General features: G+C 38.4%; 1 protein-coding gene across 9 annotated transcripts in view; it reads left to right on the top strand.

Annotated features, from left to right (window-relative positions):
• The first annotated feature begins 11405 nt into the window (after positions 1-11405).
• LOC127811380 (transcription factor IIIB 60 kDa subunit-like) overlaps positions 11406-22533 on the top strand; it is a 99636-nt gene continuing 88508 nt past the window's right edge. For 5 of the 9 annotated variants that reach the window (XM_052351183.1, XM_052351177.1, XM_052351179.1 and 2 more), the window contains exon 1: positions 11406-11565. Coding sequence is in view for 2 of the 9 variants with exons in the window: in XM_052351175.1 (XP_052207135.1) it covers positions 12449-12639 (191 nt within the window). In the remaining 7 variants the exon portion in view is untranslated. Of the gene's footprint in view, positions 11566-12366; positions 12640-22533 lie in introns of those variants that run through there. The other 4 variants (XM_052351175.1, XM_052351174.1, XM_052351178.1 and 1 more) reach the window with 2 other exon arrangements.

Below are 22533 nucleotides of genomic sequence, written 5' to 3'. Positions count from 1 at the left end.
AAACATGAAGATAATAATGACGATATTGTTGAGATGTGTGTAATCTAATGGCACCACACACCCAAGAGTGGGAGATAAATTAGGTGCTTATTATTTTTAAAAGTTAGTAAAGTTTTTTGGGAGAAATAAGAAAATGGGGAGTTATAAGCAAGAAAACGTAAATCGAAGTATGACAAATGACATAGAATTTAGAGTGATTCGACTCAGCTTAGCCTACATCCTCTACTCTAACTCTCTACTAGAGATTTCAAAATCGACTAAACAATTTTCTGGTTATAAACCATAACCTATTAAACCAACTAGCTCGCAAGCTAGTTCTTTTAGCACAAGTTGGTAGGAAATATACAATACGAGAGAATCAAATCTCTTAACACTCTCTTTGAAATCTATCTATAACAAGGCTTGAAGAAATCTTTACAATGAATAAAAACAACCTTGATAAAAAAAATGAGAATGAAAAATAAAGCACAAGAAAACTTGAGAATGCATGATATAAAACTTGCAAGCCTAACTTGCAATCTCTTCTCTCAAGCTTTAAGAAAAATTCTATATATAAGCTTCATCATCTCTTCCTAAAGATATAGTTGTTAGAGATAAAAGGATTGAGAAATCTAATCTGCAGAGATCAAGTACAGTTAGTTGTTGACATTTCTGCAAAATCGGTCAACTTTTTTGGTAACCAGTTGACTGATTCTCAAACAACTAAATTGGTTGGTCGACAGTATATAGAGACCGATCGACATTTCTTAGAAATCAATCAGTAGACAATTCTTACAGCTTTCGATTGAAAATGATGCAGTAGTTGTTGACAACAAAATATCGAGAACATGTAAAATGAATAATCATCAGTTTTTAAGGATCGATCGACAATTTTAACTCCAAAACAAGTGTTACATTAAAGTTTTGTGAAACCAATTATCATCATCAAAATTAGTATAATAGAGATGGGTTAAGGGTAGATGTGAGCCACCTCCGAAGGCATCTTCTTAAAAAACCCAACTTTTGTAAGGGTCTAATAGGTTAGGAGTTAGCTGGGCACAATGTATTTATAACCCTCAAAAGAGAGGTTAAACTTCCTAACTAAAGACTCAATTTCTTCACTATCGAGATCGAGTGGTCCTTAGTCATATCATTAGAAAGATCATCAAACTTACCCTTGTTAGTCTCCTCAACCTTGTGTTTTGTAAGACAGGAGGAAACCTTAGCTTCCTCCATAATCTTTACACGAGACCTATCTTTAACTAACTCTATGCTACTACTAGAATTACTACTTGAGCTGGACTCGTCAGATGCTCGGATTACCACCATCTTATACTAGTACTAAGTTCTTGATTTTGTGAATCAATAAAATAAGACATTCTTGTGAAAAGGAAGAGTATAAGGGTAGATGAATGACCAAACATGATGGATTGAGTATCAGACGATTAGAAGAAGACGTTGAATGCAAGCTTTCTCTCTCCTAAAGGTTTACAAGAAGAAGAAATAATGTAAGGGAAAGGGGAAGAAATTTATAGTTTGAGGAGAAACAACAACTAATGTCCAATCTCGCTCCAAACAAATAACTTGGCATAGTCTTGGGCATTTATCTCGATAACTCACAAATGACTTGGCATAGTCTTGGGCATTTATCTCAATAACTCCCCTGAAAAGAGAGTATAAGAGGAGGGAGGGGGAGCAAAAATAAGAGATAGATGGAAGATGAAAAGGCAAGAAAGCTCATATTTGTAGCACTCCACCACCTAATCTCTGACAAGTTTAGTTGGAGAAGTGAAGGGCAAGTGATGAGTGAGATTATTACTACTATTAGTTATAAATCTGCCTTTAACACCTTTCTCAAGGAAGAGCTAATCATCTTGTGACACATATCCCACTTGTTAGAAAATGCCACATGACACACTCCTCCCTATACTACTTGAGAAATCGTCTACTCTTGAGACACCCTTACTTCACAGCTTAAAAATCTTAAGAAAGATACATACTACTGAGGATTCCATTTGACAATCTCAAAGGAGGAAGATTCTAAGGATTTCACTTGTTAAAGGTTTGACTTATATAAATGGTAAAATCCTATGGGTAATGAACCACATACAATCTCTCCAACTTACATCAACACTTTAAAGTTCACCTTAACTCCATCTTGAGTATTGACTTGATCATCGGAGTTTACTCATCGGGATGAAAGCCTCGCTTTTATTAGAGTTTAAAGCTTGGTATGTTGATGCTCATCTCAAGAAATATCAACAAACAATCATCTAGTCATTGCCTTGTTTCTTCAAATAAAGAGTTGGATCATTTTCACTTCTAGCAATTATGTACTCTTGAAAGAATGAATCAATTTAATTGTACTAAACACGTGGAGCTTGTTTTAGTCTATAGAGCATTTCCAACTTGTACACTTTTTCTCCATTCCCTTTGATATGTCACTATGCAAAAGTAAAATTAATTAATGATAAAGAAGGTGGGCCAACCCAAGAAATTTGGTAAGCCCAAAAGCCCATAACAAAGGGTCATCCCTAACCCAAAGAATTTTCCCGTACAATAAGGGTGATGGTTCCACGCAACGTGCAAACCAGATAACTCTGTCATCCATAAATTCTTTCAAAGGCTATACAAAGAAAGGATTAGTATTATCTAAAAATAATCCTAAAACAAAATAAATAGGGAAACCATTATCCTTAAAGGATTCTAATGCTAATAAGATATCAGAATATTGGAAGAAACATCTTCTATAAAAATCCTATACCAAGGAGATTAAGGAGGTTTGGGATTACCCTATTCTCCTCTATAAATAAGCAAGCTTTCATTTCAGAAAAGGTACGTCTCTAATACTCGTGTGAATATGGCCTCAAGTTTTCATCATCTCCAGTATTTAATTTAAGTATCAAAGTGTTTACACAGGGACTTTTCGACGCTCTTTGGTTGTTCTTTTTCTTGTAGTCTCGAGCAGTTCTAGTCTTAGGGTGGAGATAGTCTCGAGCTGCAACTGACTTAGGTAGTTTGACGACTTATTTTCCACTTTATTAATTTATTATTGTATTTTGCCAACAACAATTGGTGCTGTCTGTGGGAAACATCCAAAAAGCCTAGGAATACTACAATGGTTCTCACATGGTCCCAAGCTATAAGCAACAAGCACGACGAAGAGGGTCTTGACGTTGACAACCTTCCTAACTTGAGACTGTGAGAGATTGTTTCGACTAAAATTCCCAGAGCCTTAGTAATAGTTCCTCAAACTATCCCACTCAGTGAGTACAAAGCACTTAAGTGATGCCATGAAGAAAGTACTAATGCCCTTGAAAAAATGGTCAGGTTCCTCTAAGGTGGCTTGCCACAAACTATAGTACCCCCTATACTACAAAACTACATATCTTAGCCTCAGGAAATGGAAGAGCCAGCCCTAGGAAGTCTCAAGGAAGTCAACAGAGGTTCGCAGGAGTTGGTACATCCCAAGGCTTCATGAGGAGAGAATTAGGCAAGGAGTTTCTAAGAGAACCCCCATCAAGAACTGTTTTAGGAAATTACCCCCTATGAAGGCTATTAGTGTTGGTGCTCTAATACTAGATTTAGCTAGCATCTGGCATTTATATTTATGGAACTAATGATGTAATTCTTACAATATGTAATAAAATATATTTTCATATTTAAGGTCATATCTCCATTCATAGCCCTTCAATTATTAATATGAATGAGTCCTTTGATTTCATGTTGAAGGTTTTATTCTTAAGTATTAAGAATATGTGATAATTGACCTCTGTAATAAAGAGTCTTAATGGTTATTCCCAGTCCATAGACTTCTAAGATGAAAACTATGATTAATCGAGTACGGACTAACACATGCGATACTGCCTTTGATTAGTATGAGATGCTAATGATAAATAATGGTGAGTCACATGCCATAATCCATGAGATGGATATAATATACATGTGGGTAGGTGTTAGTGGAACGTTTACTTAAGGTGACGCATGTGATAGATCACATGGCTCAGGTGATCTATGGTCTATCATAGGCTTCGATTGTGTTACTAGTCCTTTGATCGGAGGCAACACCGTTGTCTTGTGTGTCAGTGCTAGGGATTTGCCGTTGCTAAGAACCATCTGTTTATCAAGTGGGAGATGCATTGTGTGGTTCCTGTGTAAGTGGCACATAAAGGTAGGTGATTGCTATTTCGATGGATTTTGTAGAAGGATTACTAAAGTTCGAAGGTCGAGATTGCATATTAGTGGTCGTTGACAGATTCACTAAATTCTTCTATTGCATTGGCCTAACCCTTCCTTTCATAGCTCAATGGTGGCCCGCATCTTTCTCAATAGAGTAGTGTAACTGCATGGTGTTCCCCAATGTCTCGGATAAAGACAAAATCTTTACTAACCTTTTATAGAATGAGCTATTCAAGAGTTTTGGAGCTAAGTTACACATGACCTCAGCATATCACCCGGAATCAGATAGCCAAACTGAACGGGTGAACCAATGCCTAGAAACGTATTTAAAATGCCTATGTTTCCTACAGCCTAAGGGATGGCATCGCTGGCTATCCTTGGCCCAATAGTGGTACAATTTCTATCACCACAGTGCCATCAAGATAACCCCATTTGAGGCCTTATATGGGTATAAACCCCCTTTACTGCTAGCAATAGCAGGGGAAGTGACAGTGGAGATCGTGGAATCCTACTTACAGCAAAGGCAACAAGTGTTGCGAGTGTTGAAGAAGGAATTGGCTAATGCTCAGAATCGCACAAAACAGTTTGTTGGTTGAAAGAGGACTGGGCGAAAATTTGAAGTAGGAGATCTAGTCTATCTAAAGTTTAGAAAGGCCCTTATGCAGACCTTGGCTCTAGGTCAACACTCCAAATTGAGTCCAAAATACTTTGGCCTTCGTCTTATTATAGCGAGGATAGGTAGGGTAGCTTACACACTGTAGTTGCCCTTGGAGTCCCAAGTACATCTCATGTTCCATGTCTCTCTATTGAAAAAGTTTGCTGGGACTCATGCAGCCAGCACGACCCCACCAACCCTTCTAATCAATCTTATAGAGGTTCTAGAGCCTGTGGCTATTGTGGATAGGCGAATCATACACCGACATGGGGATCTTTTGATGCAAGTCCTGGTCCAATCTCCATTTAGAGAATAACACTTGGGAATACCTCCCCAACTTACTTAATCAGTTTCCAAATGTGGCTGGCCTACTGTGAACTTCTTGAGGATAAGAAGTTGCTGAAATAGAGGATAGTTATCATGGGAATGATTGAAATAAGGGGAGCTCAATTGTAATTAACAATTGTTAGTTGATTGTAGAATAAAGTGAGAATATTGGTTAGTCAGTTAGGCAAGTTGATTTCAAACTTTTGTAAATAAGGCAAGTGGCCTTCGGCGCCTATGGGTGAGCGGGAGCAATATATATTGCTCCAATGCCATCCTCCCAAATTATCTTGAGAATTATCAATACATTCATTCTCTTTCTCTCATGCCAATTTTCTCTTTTTCTCTTATTTCTCTCTCTCTCTCTCTCTTTGATTCTTTCTATTTCTATATTCCTATTTGGTTATGACGAATTATCACCTGTCAGAACTGGAATTCTGACACTATACTATCCAAATATGATTTTAAAACACTAGTCCCAAAACAGTTGCTATGAAATCTTTTTAAAGACTCCCAAAATAATTACTTCTTGTGAAAATACTACATTCTTTGGGAGAATTACCTCGAAGAAAGGGCTACAACAATAGTTATATATGTTAAAATTAGTGGAATAAATATTATGATTATGTAAAATAAGCAAAAAAATATAATTAGGTTACCTTAAGCTCACTCAAAGCATATAATTATTGTATCATCAATTGATATATTGAAGCCAAGTAATTAATATAAAATAGTTGAATCTCTACTCAAATAAATTAATCACCATATGAAGTTTTTTTAAAAAAGTAATTTTTGATAATAAAAATAATAATTTTAGAATTACAAAAAATCAATTATTTGATTAAACTCATTTTTGAATATATGAACCACCATGGTTGGGGGAATCCAATGATTGGTTCTAATCATTTAAATCACAAAGTGGCTCAAAAGTCAGCGACACCAATAATTTTTATGAGTTATTGGATTGATTTACTATTTGACTAGGCTTGATCAGGAGAATTGATGTCCTACAAAATACGCTTCGAACAGCTAATCCTAAGAAAGTTATTGCGGGATCCTTTCAAAAGAACCCACCTAAAATAATTGTTTCTCTAAAAAATAGTTTTCTTTGGAGAACTATTCAGGAGGAAGGGATACAATAATAGTTATATATGTTAAAATTAGTGGAGTCAATATTATGATTATGTAAAATAGAAAAAAGAAATATAATTAACTTAGCTTAAGATCACTCAAAGTATATAATTATTAACATCATCAAATGATGTATTGGATCCAAGTAGTTAATATAAAATAGTTAAATCTCTAATCAAATAAATTAATTATCATAAGATCAAAAAACCTCATGATTGTGTCTCCATGATCATATAAAATAGGTAAATCCCTAATTAATTTTTGATTTTCTAATATATGGATTGCTGGGCCAATACTAATCTGATAGTCAGTTTTGATCATCAAAGTCCACCGTTGATGGTGGCCAACAATATTTTTTAGAAACACAAGTTTTGACAATAAAAAAATTATTTTTAGATCAACACAAATTACTGGAATAGATATTATAATTATATAAAATAAATATAATTATCTTAATTAAGATCACTCAAAGCATATATTTATTAATATAAAAAATTGATATATTAGAGTTAAGTAATTACTATAAACTAATTAAATCCCTAATGTAATAAATTTATAAATATGAGACCAAAAAACTTTATAATTATATCATCATATTTATAAAAACTCAAAATGATCCAAAATTTCATAATATAAAGAGTAATATATATATATATAAACAATAGTTTATCTTATATTAATTAAAACAATAATATGGGAGATATTGTAACGCCCCGCTTTTCCGGGCACGTTTATAACTTGGGACAATTCTAGGACAATAAAATTTTTCTTTCAAACACTAAAGCTAAACCACATCATACCTCGAATCCGTTCCAGAACTCCCATGCATTTTTTCTCGAAAAAGAATTATTATACACATCAAATATGGAAGCAAAGATTGAAACCTGATATCTTAACATCAATCATAAATAAATTCTCACATCTTCAACATTCCTCAAAACGTTCAGAATCTAAAGTAGCAGAACTTAAATACAGGGGCTACGTAACATACATTTCATTCTTTATACACTTTGCTAAGTGCCACTTCATGCATCATTTATCCTTGAATCTGTTACAATCTCGATATGGAACGTTTGAATATTTCATGGGCAAAACCCAAGTTAGATGATGAAACATCTAAATAAAGGTACATAAAACATATTTCGTGCATGAATGCAATGTCTTTCCTCGTAGGTGTCAACTGCACTCCTCATGCTACCTACCATTTTTGCAACCCCTCTTTCGAAACCGAGGTGTATGGGTGCACCCTTGGTAAAGTAGCGGTGCCAGTTCGTACTCCCTACGGCCTTAAATATGAGTGATCAATGATATCAACGTGTATTCATGCATTTCATAGTTATGTCATGTATGGAGTCTACGTGATGGATACATATCAGGGCATGTCAATATGATGAAAATATTTTCGAGGAACATAAACCACTTACAAACCAAGCATTTTCCATAAAAACTAACTTTAATTGGGGAGTACCACTTACCTTCTCAAGCTTATCGGGCTCCCTCGATATCCGTGCATTGCCTCGATTTGCGTGCCAACCTCAAAATTTGACAAGTCACTTCAACTTATTTCTCAAAGCCTCATAATCATCATAATTATTTAAATAAACATTAAAACCTATTTTTCCATAATTTCTGGCATTTTCTATAATTTTCTCTCTATTTATTCCTATTTTTCCTCAATAAATCCAGATTAAATATTTCTAAAATATTTCCCTACGAAAATTCATAAAATAATATTCTTGAATTTTTGGAATTTTCTAAAAATTTTTTACTTACCTTGACTTAGCCTCCTCGACTTTCTCGGTATGCATGTCATATCCTCGAAATGCGTGCCCGAACTATTTTCTAGCCCAAAATCTCTGCAATATCATCGAAACATAATTTCCTATTTTCTAAAATTTTTCTAGGATTTTTCTCTATTTTTTTTTCTATTTTTCTCCATTTATTTTATTTTATTTTCTTTTCTTTTTCTTCTTCCTCCTCCTTCTTCTTCCTCCCGCCTCCCCTGCATCCTGCAACTCCTTTCTTCTTTATTCTTTTTTTTTTCTTCTTTCTTCTTTTTTCTTTCTTTTCTTCTTCTTCTTCTTCCTCTCATCTGCTCTTTCTTCCAACGGCTGAACTAGCACCGCCCACCTGACCTTGCAGCAGCTGCCCGCACGGCCTCCTCCTCTGTGACCATCCTCCCTACGATGCACCAGCAAGCTGGAGCTCGCGGCCATGGCTACCATGGCCGCAGCCCACCTCCCCTCTAGCTTCCTCTCTCTCTCCATTGCTTTGATGCTCTCGGCCACAACTCTCTGCAACTCGTCTTCTGATCTCTCTCTTGGTGCTTCTCCATCGGCCAAGATTGCTGCCAATTTATAGGCAGCCATTGCATGTATATATATATATCTATATTGTATATCATTAATTGCATAATCCCTTAAATCTTGTCGCCAATCTCCTTAAATTCTACTGCAACTATTTTCCTCAAATCCTGCTGCCATTATCTTCCAATTTGCAGCCCAAAATCGCGGCCATTAAAGCTTCCTAGAAGTTGGCCATGCACACACGCGCACATGCATATATATGTATATATACTATATATATTATATATTACACTTAAAATATATAAAAATTATGCATTAATCCCAAGTTTTAGCTTAAATTTGTTAGAATAATTCTCTAATTACAATAATATCCTCAAACACTGAATTAATTTGCATTTCGATACAAAAAACGCAAAATTAATAACTTTCAAGTTACTCGATATAGACGATTTTGCCCCAGTGTCCTCACCGGGTTGTCGTTTCATCTCGAAATCACTAAAGGGTTGCTCATTACGCAAAACTAGAGTCCCCCTAGGGTTTCGTTAATTTTTTGGGAGTCTCCTACAACGATTCGATTTTACAGCCTGAATGACAATTGTATTTTAGTTGTACCGAAAACTGTTCCCGATCCGATTTCTTTCGATACCATAAATCCTAACTCGAAACGCACATCGAGACCATATCATTTTCCTTAGACAATTTCACTCCGAGGCATTCTGTGCAGTTGATTCGGTACTTATAATTGCTATCAAACCAATTTTTCGATATTATAAACTCATCGAAATTTTGTGGCATCCTTATACGAACATAGGGTATTACAGATATGGCTTCCACGATTAGGTCTTCTGCCATATATTTATCTTATCTATATAATATAACAGAACAGTTTTTGAAAATGTCTTAAAATGTCTTTTCATCCTATGGTTGAGATTAATTTGAGTGTGAATGAATGGCTTGGATCAATTTTCACATTTTAATTTCTCGCCCACTCTTACTACCCTTTGTGTTACCTATCTTTCTCTCTCACACCCACCTACTTACCTACTCCTTCTGTCACTGCCTATCTCTCTCCCTCTTTCTTTCTCTCTGACCGACCCCCTTTCTCTTTCTCTCTTTCTCTATCTATCTACAGAGAGCAAGCAGTGAAGGCCGAATGGTGGCCTGCCATGGGCTGGCCGGTGGGGCCGACGATGGAGTGGCCAGAGGTGGCGGACGACGAGTTAGTCTCGCGCTGGGAGAGCTGGTACAGCGGCTAGGTTCGGTGGTCGGATGGTACGACACTTTGCGACCAGAGATGGCGGTCAGAGGCGAGCATCGGCGCCAAGATGGTGTCCGATGGTGGCTAGGGGGCTGCAGACGGTGGCGGGAAAGGCCACGACGATGGTCGGCGAGGGCTCAGGCCGGTGGTCGGAGGAGAAAACGAAGCGGTCGTCAAAGAAGAAGAGTGAAACGGTCGTCGAATAAGAAGAGTGGATTTCTGCACTTTTTAAATAGGTAATTTAGAGTGGGTTTCTCCCTATCTCTCTCTTCTTCTGTGTTCTTGTTCCTTTGTCAGCAAGAAGCTCGCTATCCATAACCTTCCGACAACAAATAACAGTAGGAAGGGCAACTTGCGGGCGGCGGCGGCGGGGGGCCAACGGGTGGGGGAGGTGCTCTTTGTGTGCGAGCACAGAGGGAGGGGCGACAGCTTCCACCGACAGTTACGTTCCTTGTGGCCCCCAACGGGTGTGTATGTGTGCAAATATATGTAATATATGTATGTGTATGTTGTGTGTGTTCCGTGCATATGTAAATGGGAGTGTGTTCTGTGCATATGTAAATGGGTGTGTGTGTGTGTTTTGTGTATACATGGGTGTGTGTGTGTGTTCTTTGTATACATGTATATGTGTGTGTACATATATATGTAATATATGTATGTGTGTGTTCTGTGTATACATGTATATGTGTGCGACAGCTTCCATCGATAGTCACGTTCCTCGTGGCCGCCAACATGTATGTATGTGTGCGTGTGTATGCAAATATATGTATATGTGTGTGTTGTGTGTATATGTAAATGGGTGTGCGTGCGCGCGTTCTATGTATACATGTATATATGTATGTGTGTGAATATATATGTAATATATGTATGTGTGTGTTCTGTGCATATGTAAATGGGTGTGTGTGTATTCTGTGTATACATGTATATGTGTGCAAAGGCCACGAGGCGTGTGTTTTGTGTATTTGGTTTTGGACTTCTTGTTGTCGGCATTTGGAGGCTTGGAGTAGATAGGAAAGAACTCAGAGCCACACTTCCTTGAGTCAAACCATCATCTGGGAACAATTAGGAGGGGAATGACGAATAAGAAACCAGAAGAGGAGAATGTGATTTTTGACTGAACAATAAAAATAATACTAAAAGGTTGTCATTTCCTGCTTTGTTGTGTTGTATCATGATTTTTTCAAGGTTTATAGTCCTTGTTATTGGCAGGATTTATTCCTGCATTTTGGTGATGCAGCGGTCTTTTTTTTGGTCTTTTTTCTTTTTGGGGGTTTTAGGTGAGGATGGGTGGCTGCCAGCTTAGATGTGAATTTCAATTTTATACTTGCAAACTATTCTCTACTGAACTAAGATCGCATAAATTCAGTATTTGTAATTTTTTTGGTAATATTAATGAATATTATTGTATTTTAATCTTAATATTATTTATATCGTGCCTTTAGGCATGGGTATACCCTAGTATATATATATATATGGGATAATAATATATTTTATTTTATATTAATTAAACAATAATATTTTATCTTATTTTTATAATTGTTTTATTTATTATACAATTCATCAATTGAAACGCTGTTGTCCGCCGTGCTGTCCCTCCACGATTAGGTCTTCTTCATTGCTGTCCGCCGGCTTATGCCCTTCCCCTTCGTCTCCGTCGCCGTCTCCGCCGATTCTGAGTTCCGATTCCGAGTTCCTGACCGCCGATTCTGAGTTCCGCTTCGTCTTCGTCAACGGTAAGGTTTCCGGCGACCTTCTTTTCTGGTTTCCGCCGATTCCGAGTTTCCCTTTGTTTTCTGTTAGACAAATTTAAGCCATTGTCTTGTTCGTGCCTGATTTGTAATTTTCGTGATTTGGTGACCATTCTAGTTGGTGACCAAAATTTTCATTATTTGGTGATTCCGAGTTCCCCTTCGTGCCTGCTTTGTAATTTTCATTATATGTTTTCGATTAAGTTGATGAATAGAGTGTAGCTAGTTGCTGACTAAAATTTATGTGGATGAAGAGCGTGGGAATAAAATATCAGTAGGAAATTATATTTAGATATTTTTACTTTTTTAAAATGAAAATTGTATTCATCAATGTAGTAAATGAAGTTTTATGTTTATTTTTTCAGTAAGTGAATGAAAATAGAAAATTAAAAATGACCGCAGAGTCAAATGGGCTATTAAGATAAAGCATTGGTTGATTGTCATAAAGACGATTTTTATTGTTTGTTATAAATAAGAGGGCAAATTGTAACTACATATTGTAGTTTGTGTTGTTCATAAAGAGATTATGACCGTTAAATAAATTCTGCTCCGCATACATTCAGGGGGTTCGAAATGAGAGGATAGTGATTAACTAAATCAATACTTTAGTTTACTGTCCTTTAATTAATTTGCTCTAATTTTTTTATGAGTTATTGAATTGCTTAGTTTACATGCATTATACAATATTTGTAATTTCCTTAGGCACTATACAATATTTGTAGTGGGATAAAGGCTTGATATATTGTTGTTGTTGTTGTACTATACAATATTTGTATTTCTCTTCAGCATTTGCCTCTGCCATATTCCACTCGTGAACCACCACAGACCACTATCTATTTCAACAGACAGCATCAAGCGACCACCACTTATGTGCATCTCAGATAACCACTGCCACCGCCTCCTACCATCATCTCCAGCGATCAATTGCTGCTGTCACCCCTCCGTCGTGTTGCCGGTAATCGTGAAGCGACCGGCTTTCGTTGCCACTATCCGTCACCCTTGCGACTGCCTCACTGTCGCTATCTGGGCTGACCTGTCACTGCCATCGACCTACTTTAGGTAACATATTCGTTTATAAACCCCTTCTCTGGCTTCATTAAATATAATAGATAATAGATAGATAGATATTATAAGGATGGAGAATGAATACATATACTTGTGTTACCAGGAGGCATGTCCTTTGGTCTAAAAGACATGTACTCTTAAATTTAAAGAGACATGTATTTTAGCAATTTTAACTTTAAAAGGTTATGTTGTTTTTGAAAGGTTATAACCGTTTTTTAAGACACATCCATCTTAAAAGACATGATCTTTTAATGGGTGTCTTTTTCAAAGAGAATCAGAGAACATGAACCATTTTCAACCTCCCACTAATTAAGCCACACTAATTAGATTAACAGAAAAATGAGAAACCCTTTCTTTGGTTTCTTACTCATTAATTGATAAGCCCTTTCCTTGGCTTCATTATAGATAATAATAGATGAAATTGTATGGTGAAAATATTATTGATGAAATTGTGGTTATAAAAGTATTTGACACCAAAATTTGATCATGTAGTGTTACGACTTGAAAATTAGGTCCATGACCAATGTTGATCCCTAGGCCAACAAGCTGCTTGTGCAAAACTAACATTAACTTATCAAATACAATAGCATTCTAAGAAACATTAACATTAACAAATAACATTAAACAAGCCGCTTGTGCAAAATTAAGCCCTTCTTAGGCTAGCTTCTTAGTGCCTTGCCCAAATCGTTCAAAATCGTTTGAACAATCTTGTAGGATGTAGGGCTTATTATGGGACTAGTTATAGTATATTATTTCTCTGCATAGAATCAGTTACATCCTGAAACTTATCTCTAACTGTTGTTGGTTAGCTATATATAAAGCTAACCAACTTGCATTGTGAATGAACAAGAATTCAATACAATTTCTCAAATTGTCTCTCAATTCTCTTCTCTGTTTCCTCTCTAATTTCTTTCTATTCTCTCTTTGTTTCTTTCTTCGATTCTTCTTTCTCGTTTCTACATTGGAAACCCTAGGTTCAAGACTTAGGTCTTGACACAATACTATTGTAATTTGTCACAATCCTAGGGTTTAGAATGGAATTTGGAGGAAATTGAGGGAGAATTAGACTGAAAGACAGGGAAATTCAACAAGAATAGAGGGAGAAATTGCAAAGAGGGAGAATCAGAGGGATTGGGAGAGAGATTAGAACAATTGAGAGGGAAAATCAGAATTCAATTCATTCAACAATGCCCTATTGTCAGAATTCTGACAGGCAGAACTCCTCTTAGCTGAGAGGAATTTAGAGCTGGAGCTTATTGAACTCCTTGACCACATCCAGCATATTCTGATCTCCAAACCTCTCGCAAAGGTCCTCTACAAATTCCGTCCACCGGCAACCTTCTTTAGTCCCGATCCACCCCTGAAACCATGCATCCCTTGCATCATTCAGGTAAGTCGTGGCAAGAGTCACACGCTGTTGCTCCGGCACCCCATAGAAACTGAACATCCTCTCGCACCTGCGCATCCACCACCTTTGGTTTGTCCCATCAAACATTGGTATTTCCAGTTTAGGAGTTGGAAATCCCCCTTCATTCTATCATCAACTAATTACACTTGAGCCCCCCTTGTTCAATCATTCCCGCGACACCTATTCTCTCCTACTACAACCTGTTTATAGGCAGTCACATCCTTTCAGTTAGTAACAAACTAAAGGTACAATACTATAGCAGCCTAAGGTACAATTCGAGGAAAATACATGTATGAAACAATTACTTCTACAGCTCTGGGGTTGTGACAATCCCCCCTCCTTGAAAGGTTTCTTGTCTCCAAAAAACTTATTACCTTTGAGTCGCTGTTTCTTCATCTAATTCCCATCCTCGCTATCTGTTTTATCTTTCTTTCTCCTTCTAGGCCTATTCCTCTTTGCTTTTATATTCCTTCTCTTTTGCTTTTCCTGCACTTGTAAAATGTAGTCCTCACAGATTTTCATGCATGGGTCCTTTTTTCCCATTGATCTGTAAGTCCCAGTAATTTCTTGGACCTTCATACAGAAATTACGCCATTGAGTTGTAGCAACAAGTAGTCCGACAACAACCTTTCCTTTCAACTTCTTCCCGACTGTAGGGCAGTCCCTCTATGCAGCCTTAATGATCTGCTCCCACAGCTTGACGACTAGTTCCATGCACTCTTCCAGTAAGCCAACTATTGGGTTTTTGCACGGATAATTCTATCTAGAAGATGAAGATGATAGAACCTGTTAGAAGAATGAGTGCGGCTGGATTTTTCCTAAGTTAGATTAGTTAACTTAGATGTTATATTATAAGAGATATTTTAGTCTTTGTGTAGGCTAAATAATAGGTCTTGTTATCAATGCCCCTATGGTCTATAAATAGGAGGCGAGGGCTAGGCAGTCGGACATAACATCATTCACTCATTTTTCTGTCTCTGAATACAAGTGAGATTGCTGAGAGGGAGGAAAGGTTTAGAGAGAAAGTTTGTCTTTGTAATCTCTTGTGTGAAGGCAATGAACTTGTGTAACAGAGAGTTGAGGGCTTCTTGAAATCTATTTATCTGGTTTCTAGTGGAATTTGCTCTCAGATTGAAGGTTGGATGTAGGACTGATCATTGATCAGTTCGAACCAGGATAAAGATTGTGCCTGTTGTTTGGTTTGATTGTTTCTTTCTTTAATTTTCTTTGCTGTTCTTATATTTCCAGTTTATGTCTTTTTGTTGTGAGTTGATTTCGGGTGAGGAGTGGTGAGAGATTGGCAAACTAAGAGCATTAAATTGAGTTTCTAAGAGCTCCTAATCCTAACTGATTGGTATTAGAGCCAAGAACTCTTTCAAGAATTACCAAGAACCCTAGAAATCAATAGGATTCTTACCTGAAATGGCTTCCGCGGCCTCTGCTGCCCGTTATGACATTGAGAAGTTTGATGGGTCAAATTATTTCAGACTTTGGAGAATGAAAATGAGAGCTTTGTTGGGTAGTTTAGGATTAGAAGAGGCTCTTGATGGAGAGTCAAAGATGCCGGATGATTATTCTAAAGAAAAGAAGAAAGAAATCATTAAGAAGGCATACAATACCCTAATTGCAGCAAATGGAAACTGCAGCAGAGTTATGGCTTAGGTTAGAGAGTTTCTATATGACAAAATCCCTATCTAGTAGGCTGTTCTTGAAGGCAAAATTCTTTACCTTTAAGATGCAAGAAGGGCAGAAATTGCATAGTCACATAGATGAGTTTAATAAGTTGTGTCTTGACGTAGAAAATATAGATGTGAACTATGATGATGAAGATAAAGCCCTTGTGTTATTACATTCCTTACCTAAGTCATATGAAACTTTTGTGGATATCCTTAAGCATGGTAGGGATACACTGACCTTAGAAGATGTTATAGGAGCATTGAATTCTAAGGAGTTACAACAGAAAATAGAAGGAAAGACTGCTGGAGATGTCCTTACTGCAAGAAGTAGGACTGAAAAGAGAGAGTTTAAACCAAAGGGGAAGTCTAGATCCAAGTCTAAGAATGGCAAGAAACAGTTTTAAGTGTTATCATTGCCATGAAGAGGGTCGTATTAAGAAATTCTTCCATAAGAGAAAGAAAGAATTTAAGGTGAAATCAAATTCTGAAATTTCATCCTCCCAATGTGAGTATGATTATGATAGTGCAGATGCATTGGTTGCATCTTGCCTAGAAGATAAGGATTTGTGGGTTTTAGATTCTGGTTGTTCTTTTCACATAACATCCCATAGAAAATGGTTTTTAAACTATCAAGATATAGGTGGTGGAAAGGTGATGTTAGGGGACAACCATGAGTGTATCATAGAAGGGATAGGAGACATAAAATTAAGAATGCATGATGTTTTGGAAAAGATTTTAAAATCTGTTAGATATGTTCCAGATTTAAAAAGGAACTTAATATCCCTAGGAGAATTGGATAAAAGTGGTCATTCCCATAAAAGGCATGGTGGAGTTTTAAGGGTATCAAAGGGATCCCTTATATTCATGAAAGCTGCCCTTCACAATGGTATATATGTGCTGGAAGCAACCACTGTATGTGGTGAGGCAGCTATAGGTGAAAATAAAACCTATGATCAAACTAAATAGTGGCACTATAGGATGGCTCACATCCGTGAGCAAGGCCTTAGAGAACTGTCCAAACAAGGTATCCTAGGGGCTGGAAATTTAACAAATTTGGACCAATGTGAAACATGTATTTTTGGTAAGTCTTCCAACGTAAAATTCCCTAAGAAAGCAAATCACATATCTAAAGCCCCTTTAAAATATATTCATTCTGATTTATGGGGCCCTAGTCAAACTTTAACACTTGGTGGGGCGAGGTATTTTTTGTCAATCATGGATGACTTCTCTAGGATGGTTTGGGTATATGTAATAAAATCAAAAGATGGAACTTTTGAAGCATTTAAAGCCTGGAAAACCTTAATAGAGAATAAAAAAGGTATGAAAATCAAGATTATTAGAACATATAATGGTCTTGAGTTTGTAACAAAGAATTTGCCCAAATGTGTAAAGAAAGTGGCATCCTTAGGCATTTAACGGTCCCGAGAAACTCTAAGCAAAATGGCCTAGCTGAGAGAATGAATAGGGCCCTTTTTAGAAAGGGTGAGATGCATGTTAATTCATGCTAGGTTATCCAAATCATTTTGGGGAGAAGCTGTTACAACAGCTGCCTATGTAATCAATAGGTCACCTTCGGCTGTAATAAGGTTTAAAACACCCTATGAAATATGGCATGGCCATAAGCCAAGCTTAAAGTGTAGGAGCCCCTTACACCAGGGACCTACAGAAAGATGACATATATGCCAAACCAATTAGAAGCGTCACACATACTCTTTGCCCTTTGGTATTAACAACGGAAGCCACACTCATACATTCTTACTCATAGATATATACATTAGGGTCCACATACCCATATAAACAAACGTAACTTAATATTACACACCACACTAGAGTCCACAAACCCACCATATCCCCTCAGGGGTACAACCTAGAACATAAACAAGCGTAACTTAATATTAAACATCACAAAGCACCCCCCCCCCCCCCCGCGGACCTTTTGGTTGAGACGGTTCTGTACACACTTCTACCCCACGTCTCCAACTTCACTTGGCTCGCCTTCTATTTTCGCCTTACCCTTACCTAGAATGATGGAAGCAAACATGAGTCACAAGGCCCAACAAGTATAACTGGAAGAAAGCGGGCATAAGAGTCATGGGTATCGAGAGGCAAAAGAGTCATGAATGCCATTAAAAGTACTTTCACATGATAATATGATGAAACATGCATTCATGCTCATATGCAATCATAAACATGAGACCAAAGTCCAAAACCTTGGGACCGAAATCCATATTATAAACTTGGGACCGAAATCCAACTCTGAGCTGAAGCTCTCTCTTTGCGGATATATCCTACGGACTCGTCCGCTGCGTGCGTCATGAAGCCTTTATAGTTGAAAACCATTTTTGTGCACATGCTCTATGGATCATAACATACATCTTTGTATTAACTATTCATATATATAACTGACATGTGATTAATGAAACAATATGCACGATAGGATAACATTCATGCAAGAGAACATCAAACCCTTGCCTGTCCTCAATAAAGCACCATTCCCAAAGAATGATAGGGTGACTCAAAACCCTATTTGAGACTTAGTAGGTATAAATGAGAACCAAATAATTCACTATGTTATAATCACTCGTATTAGATTAGCTTTGGTGATCTCAGGAGAGTTTCTTAGACTGTTAGCATTTGTATATCACTTGTTTTATTCTAGAAAGATTGTTTCTAGAAGGGTTAGTTAGCAGATTTGTTAGTTCAGTTAGTTGGTTGTAACTACTGGTCTTTAAGATGGTTTCTGTTTACCGCCTCTATGTTGTATAAATAGAGGTCGAGTGTGAGGCTTTAGGCAGAGCTTTATTCTGTCTTGGGATGAGAGGGTAAGAGGAGTATGCACACGGTATTACTTGAGAACTAAGAGGGTATATCTTTGTATTCTTGGGTAGAGAATCTGTCATCAGTTCTGGGTATAAGGTTGGTAAGGTTATTGGTGCATGTAATCCTTTAAGTTTCATTCAAGATAGTGAAAATAAAGTGCCTTGGGTAGTTTGGATGTAGGTCTTGTTAAAAGATCGAACCAGGATAAATTCTCGGTGTTCTTTCTTCTCGGTTTGTGTTCATTTTTTCTGAGTTTCGTTAATGTTGATGTGCGTCATAGAGGTGAGTGATTCTGAGAGAGAGATTTATTGTGAGTGCGAATGTCATTGAGAGTTAGAGAGCTGTGAGATTATTCCAACACACTAGAATAGGGAGATAGCTTGCAAATTTAAGAGTTAAGATACAGGGACTTGCAGATTAAAGACATGAACTTGGGAAAAGAGAAACTGAACTTGTTATAACAAGGAATAGAGAATGGAACTTGCTTATTAATAAAAAGGTTGAGATCTTGCCTCTTAAGCGAAACAAGGAGGAAGAAGAACTTGCATGATGAGGAATTGAACTTGTCTTAATTATTTTTCTTAATTCTTGCAGCGTACCGGGGTCGCTTTTGTCACAACTCAAAATCACACGGCCATAATTTCCCATAATTTCTCCAAAATTCTCCCCAAAACGTTCCCCAAAATCTCCCCTCTTACTCAAAATCATGGCCTATTTATAGGCCAAGAGCAAGGCAAGAACGTAGGGGTCACATGGGTGCTTTTAAAAAGCATTTTCTGGCAGTAGGGGGCTGGACACGTGGCTGGGAGGGGTGGCAGCCGCGTGGTAGGGCCACGCAGGGCCTTGCGTGGCGTGGCCTGGCCCTGTCTGGGCACGAGGCCGCGCGATTGCGCGCACATGGGCCCCTGTGGGGCTGCTCACGAGAGCCTTGGAACGGCGCCGTTTGGCACCTGGCTGGGTTTAAAAAACCCAACCTTTTTCCTTGCTCTTCCTAGGGTTCGATCCCCTGCCCCCCACCTGCACACGCGCACTCTCAACCATTGCTCTAGCTGCCTCCCTTGTTATATAATGCTCAACTTATATTTTTAAAGTGACATCCAGCTTCGAAAATTACACCTTAACCCCCAATAATTTCAAATAATTGTCAAAACTTCCTTGATAAAAAATGTACATTAATTTTAATTTTCCTAATTAAGTCCCTACTTAGATTCACATTAATTCACAAATAAACGGGTTGTTACATAAAGCATCTAAGGGTATTTGGGTGCATTGCTTAAGCAAGGGAAATTGGAGCCTAGAGCTAAGAGGTGTCTATTTATAGGTTATCCAAGTGGGGTTAAGGGATATAAGTTATGGGCCCTAGAAGAAGGATTGCCAAGGACTTTGGTGAGTAGGGATGTGACTTTCAGTGAGGATTGTTTCTTAAAGGATGATAAGGTATAGGATAGTTAAAGGGAAGGCTATTGAGATGGAACAAGAAGTCCAGGATGCTGCCATGGAAAATCCCATGGATTTGGCAGCTGATTAGCACACTGGCAGTGCTGATTATCCTATACAAATGGACCAGCATGATGCTGATCCTTATTCCCCTACCTTAGAGAGCTTTCAGCAGAGTGGCAGTGATGATCCCTCAAGTTCTGAGAGGTTCCAGCCTTCTGGTAGTGCTGGACCTTCAGGTTCGGATAGTTCCCCTAGTATAGGTAGGTACAATGTGGCAAGGGATAGGCAAAGGAGGCAGGTTAGACCTCCTATTAGGTATGGATACTCTGATTTAGTCTCATATGCATTGTTAAGTGCAGAAGAGACAGCTGTGTCACGAGACCAGAAAAAGACCAGAAAAAGCTATGGTTGCGGTTAAAATTTTGAGCTAAGGATCAGTTATTTCCTATATGTAATTCCTAGTATTTTATTCCCCTGCATTTGTTTACTTTCCAGCTAGATAGTTTGTTATGGTTTACTTTCCAGCTAGGAAGGTTGTTATGGCAGAATCTGCCAGGTGTCTAATAGGACAAAAAGGTTTGTTAGAGGAAGAGTGATCCTGTGTGGCAACACTCTCAGCTAGGCTATATAAGCCTATCCTCTCTTATGTAACAGCATTCAAGAATTCAATCAAAGAATATGTTATCCTCTCTCTTATTTCTCTTTCTCCCTTCACTTCTCGTCTACATTTCCCTCTTCTTTCTTCCTCTCTATTTAGTTCGCTGCCTAGGTTCACACTGAACCAAGGAAGCTGTTGGTTGTCACAGCATTGTCGTGACATTTGGTATCAAAGCACGATTCCGGCAAGGAGACCCAATGAGCGCAAGAGATGGTCGAAGGAACACGCATGAAGAACATGGAGTCGCAGCTCCAGCAACTAAGCTCGGCAGTAGGAGAATTTCAGGACCGGATGGACCGACTAGAAGTCAGCAATCAGCAGAACCATGATGCAATCATGACAATTGATCGAAAAATGGAAGGAGGATTTAACCGGATGAGAGAAGATATCAATCAAATGAGGGAGGAGATGGGAAATCAATTTCAACCATTCATGTTGATGTTCACCCGTCAAAATTAGGTACGGATGTCTCTCGATTTTCCTCATAAGGATAGGAATGATCCCATTTTACAGAATGAGAGGGTGAATCAAGAAAATGTAGCCCATGAGATTATGGTAGAGCAAGGTGATGACACAGAGACCTTGCTACGGGGGGGATGGGTGGATCGGAATATCCCCCCACCCCCAGCGTTTCCCATGCCCCGGATGGAGATACCCGTGTTTGAAGGGATTAATCCTAGGTGATGGATTAGAAAGTGTGAGAGGCTGTTCGAGTGGTACAATGTGCCGATGGAAAGAAGGGTTGCTCTAGCAGCAACTTACTTTGATGATGGGGTGGATGCATGGTTTCAAGGTTGGACTAGAGGGCGAGAGAACTATACCTGGAGGGAGTTCTTTGAAAAGTTGTGTGAGAGGTTCGGGGAGAAGAGCATGTCGGACACCATTGAGGAGTTTAACAAACTAAAACAAGTGGGTGATGTGGGGACCTACTTAAGGAGGTTTGAGGAGCTGAGATCCTTGATGAGTAGCCATGACCCGCACCTAACGGAGGCATACTTTGTCTCTAGCTTCCTAAGTGGCCTAGGAGAAGACCTGAGGCCTATGGTTAAGATGATCAGGCCAAGAACGGTGGAGCAGGTAACTGAAAGCGCTAAGCTACAAGAGATGGTGGTGGAAGCCCTGTTAAAGAAGCAGAGGGTGCAGCAACAAAGGGCTGGACACTCAAGAAACTAGCAACAAGGAGGGAACAACAAAGGGGTCAACAAGAAGATGGTGAGAGGTAATGTAGGGGGCAGGAATCTTGTTAACCCAAATTTTGGTGGGACACCCAATGATCTTAAAAGGCAACCAGGAGCCTGTTACAGATGTGGGGATAGGTACTTCCCCGGACACCAATGCAAGCGCCAACTGCTGTTATTAGAAGGCTGAGGAGAAGAAGCAGACGAGGAAGAAGGAGAGGAGGGGGGTGGAACCGATGAAGAAGGGATAGAGGACAACAGAGAGATATCCCTCCATGCACTCAAGGGAGTCACTAATAACAAGATAATTAAGGTTGAAGGGAAGGTTAAGGAAGGTAGCTTGTCCATCCTAATTGACAGCGGAAGCACACACAACTTCCTCGATGATAACACTGCCCAGAGGCTCAATTGTCAACTCACAGGCACACTACCCTTGAGTGTGATAGTTGTTAATGGGAATCGGGTGGTGAGTAACTCGGCTACTTGGGGTTCATTTGGGAAATGCAAGAGGAGGAATTCGAGGCAGACCTCAGGTTGCTGCAACTAGGAGGTTGCGATGTAGTCTTGGGTGTGGATTGGATGAAAGGGGTGAGTCCCATATGCTTTGATTTCAACAAGTTGGAAGTGTCATTTGAAAATGACGTAAGAAGGATGACCCTTACCAGTGGGAAGGAGGATGCTGCATGCAAAATGATCACCGGAAAAAGG

Source organism: Diospyros lotus, chromosome 10 (genome assembly GCF_014633365.1).
Source record: "Diospyros lotus cultivar Yz01 chromosome 10, ASM1463336v1, whole genome shotgun sequence".
Classification (NCBI taxonomy): Eukaryota; Viridiplantae; Streptophyta; class Magnoliopsida; order Ericales; family Ebenaceae; genus Diospyros; species Diospyros lotus.
Note: the sequence above shows the minus strand (reverse complement) of the source record. Positions and strands in the feature narration are given on the sequence as shown.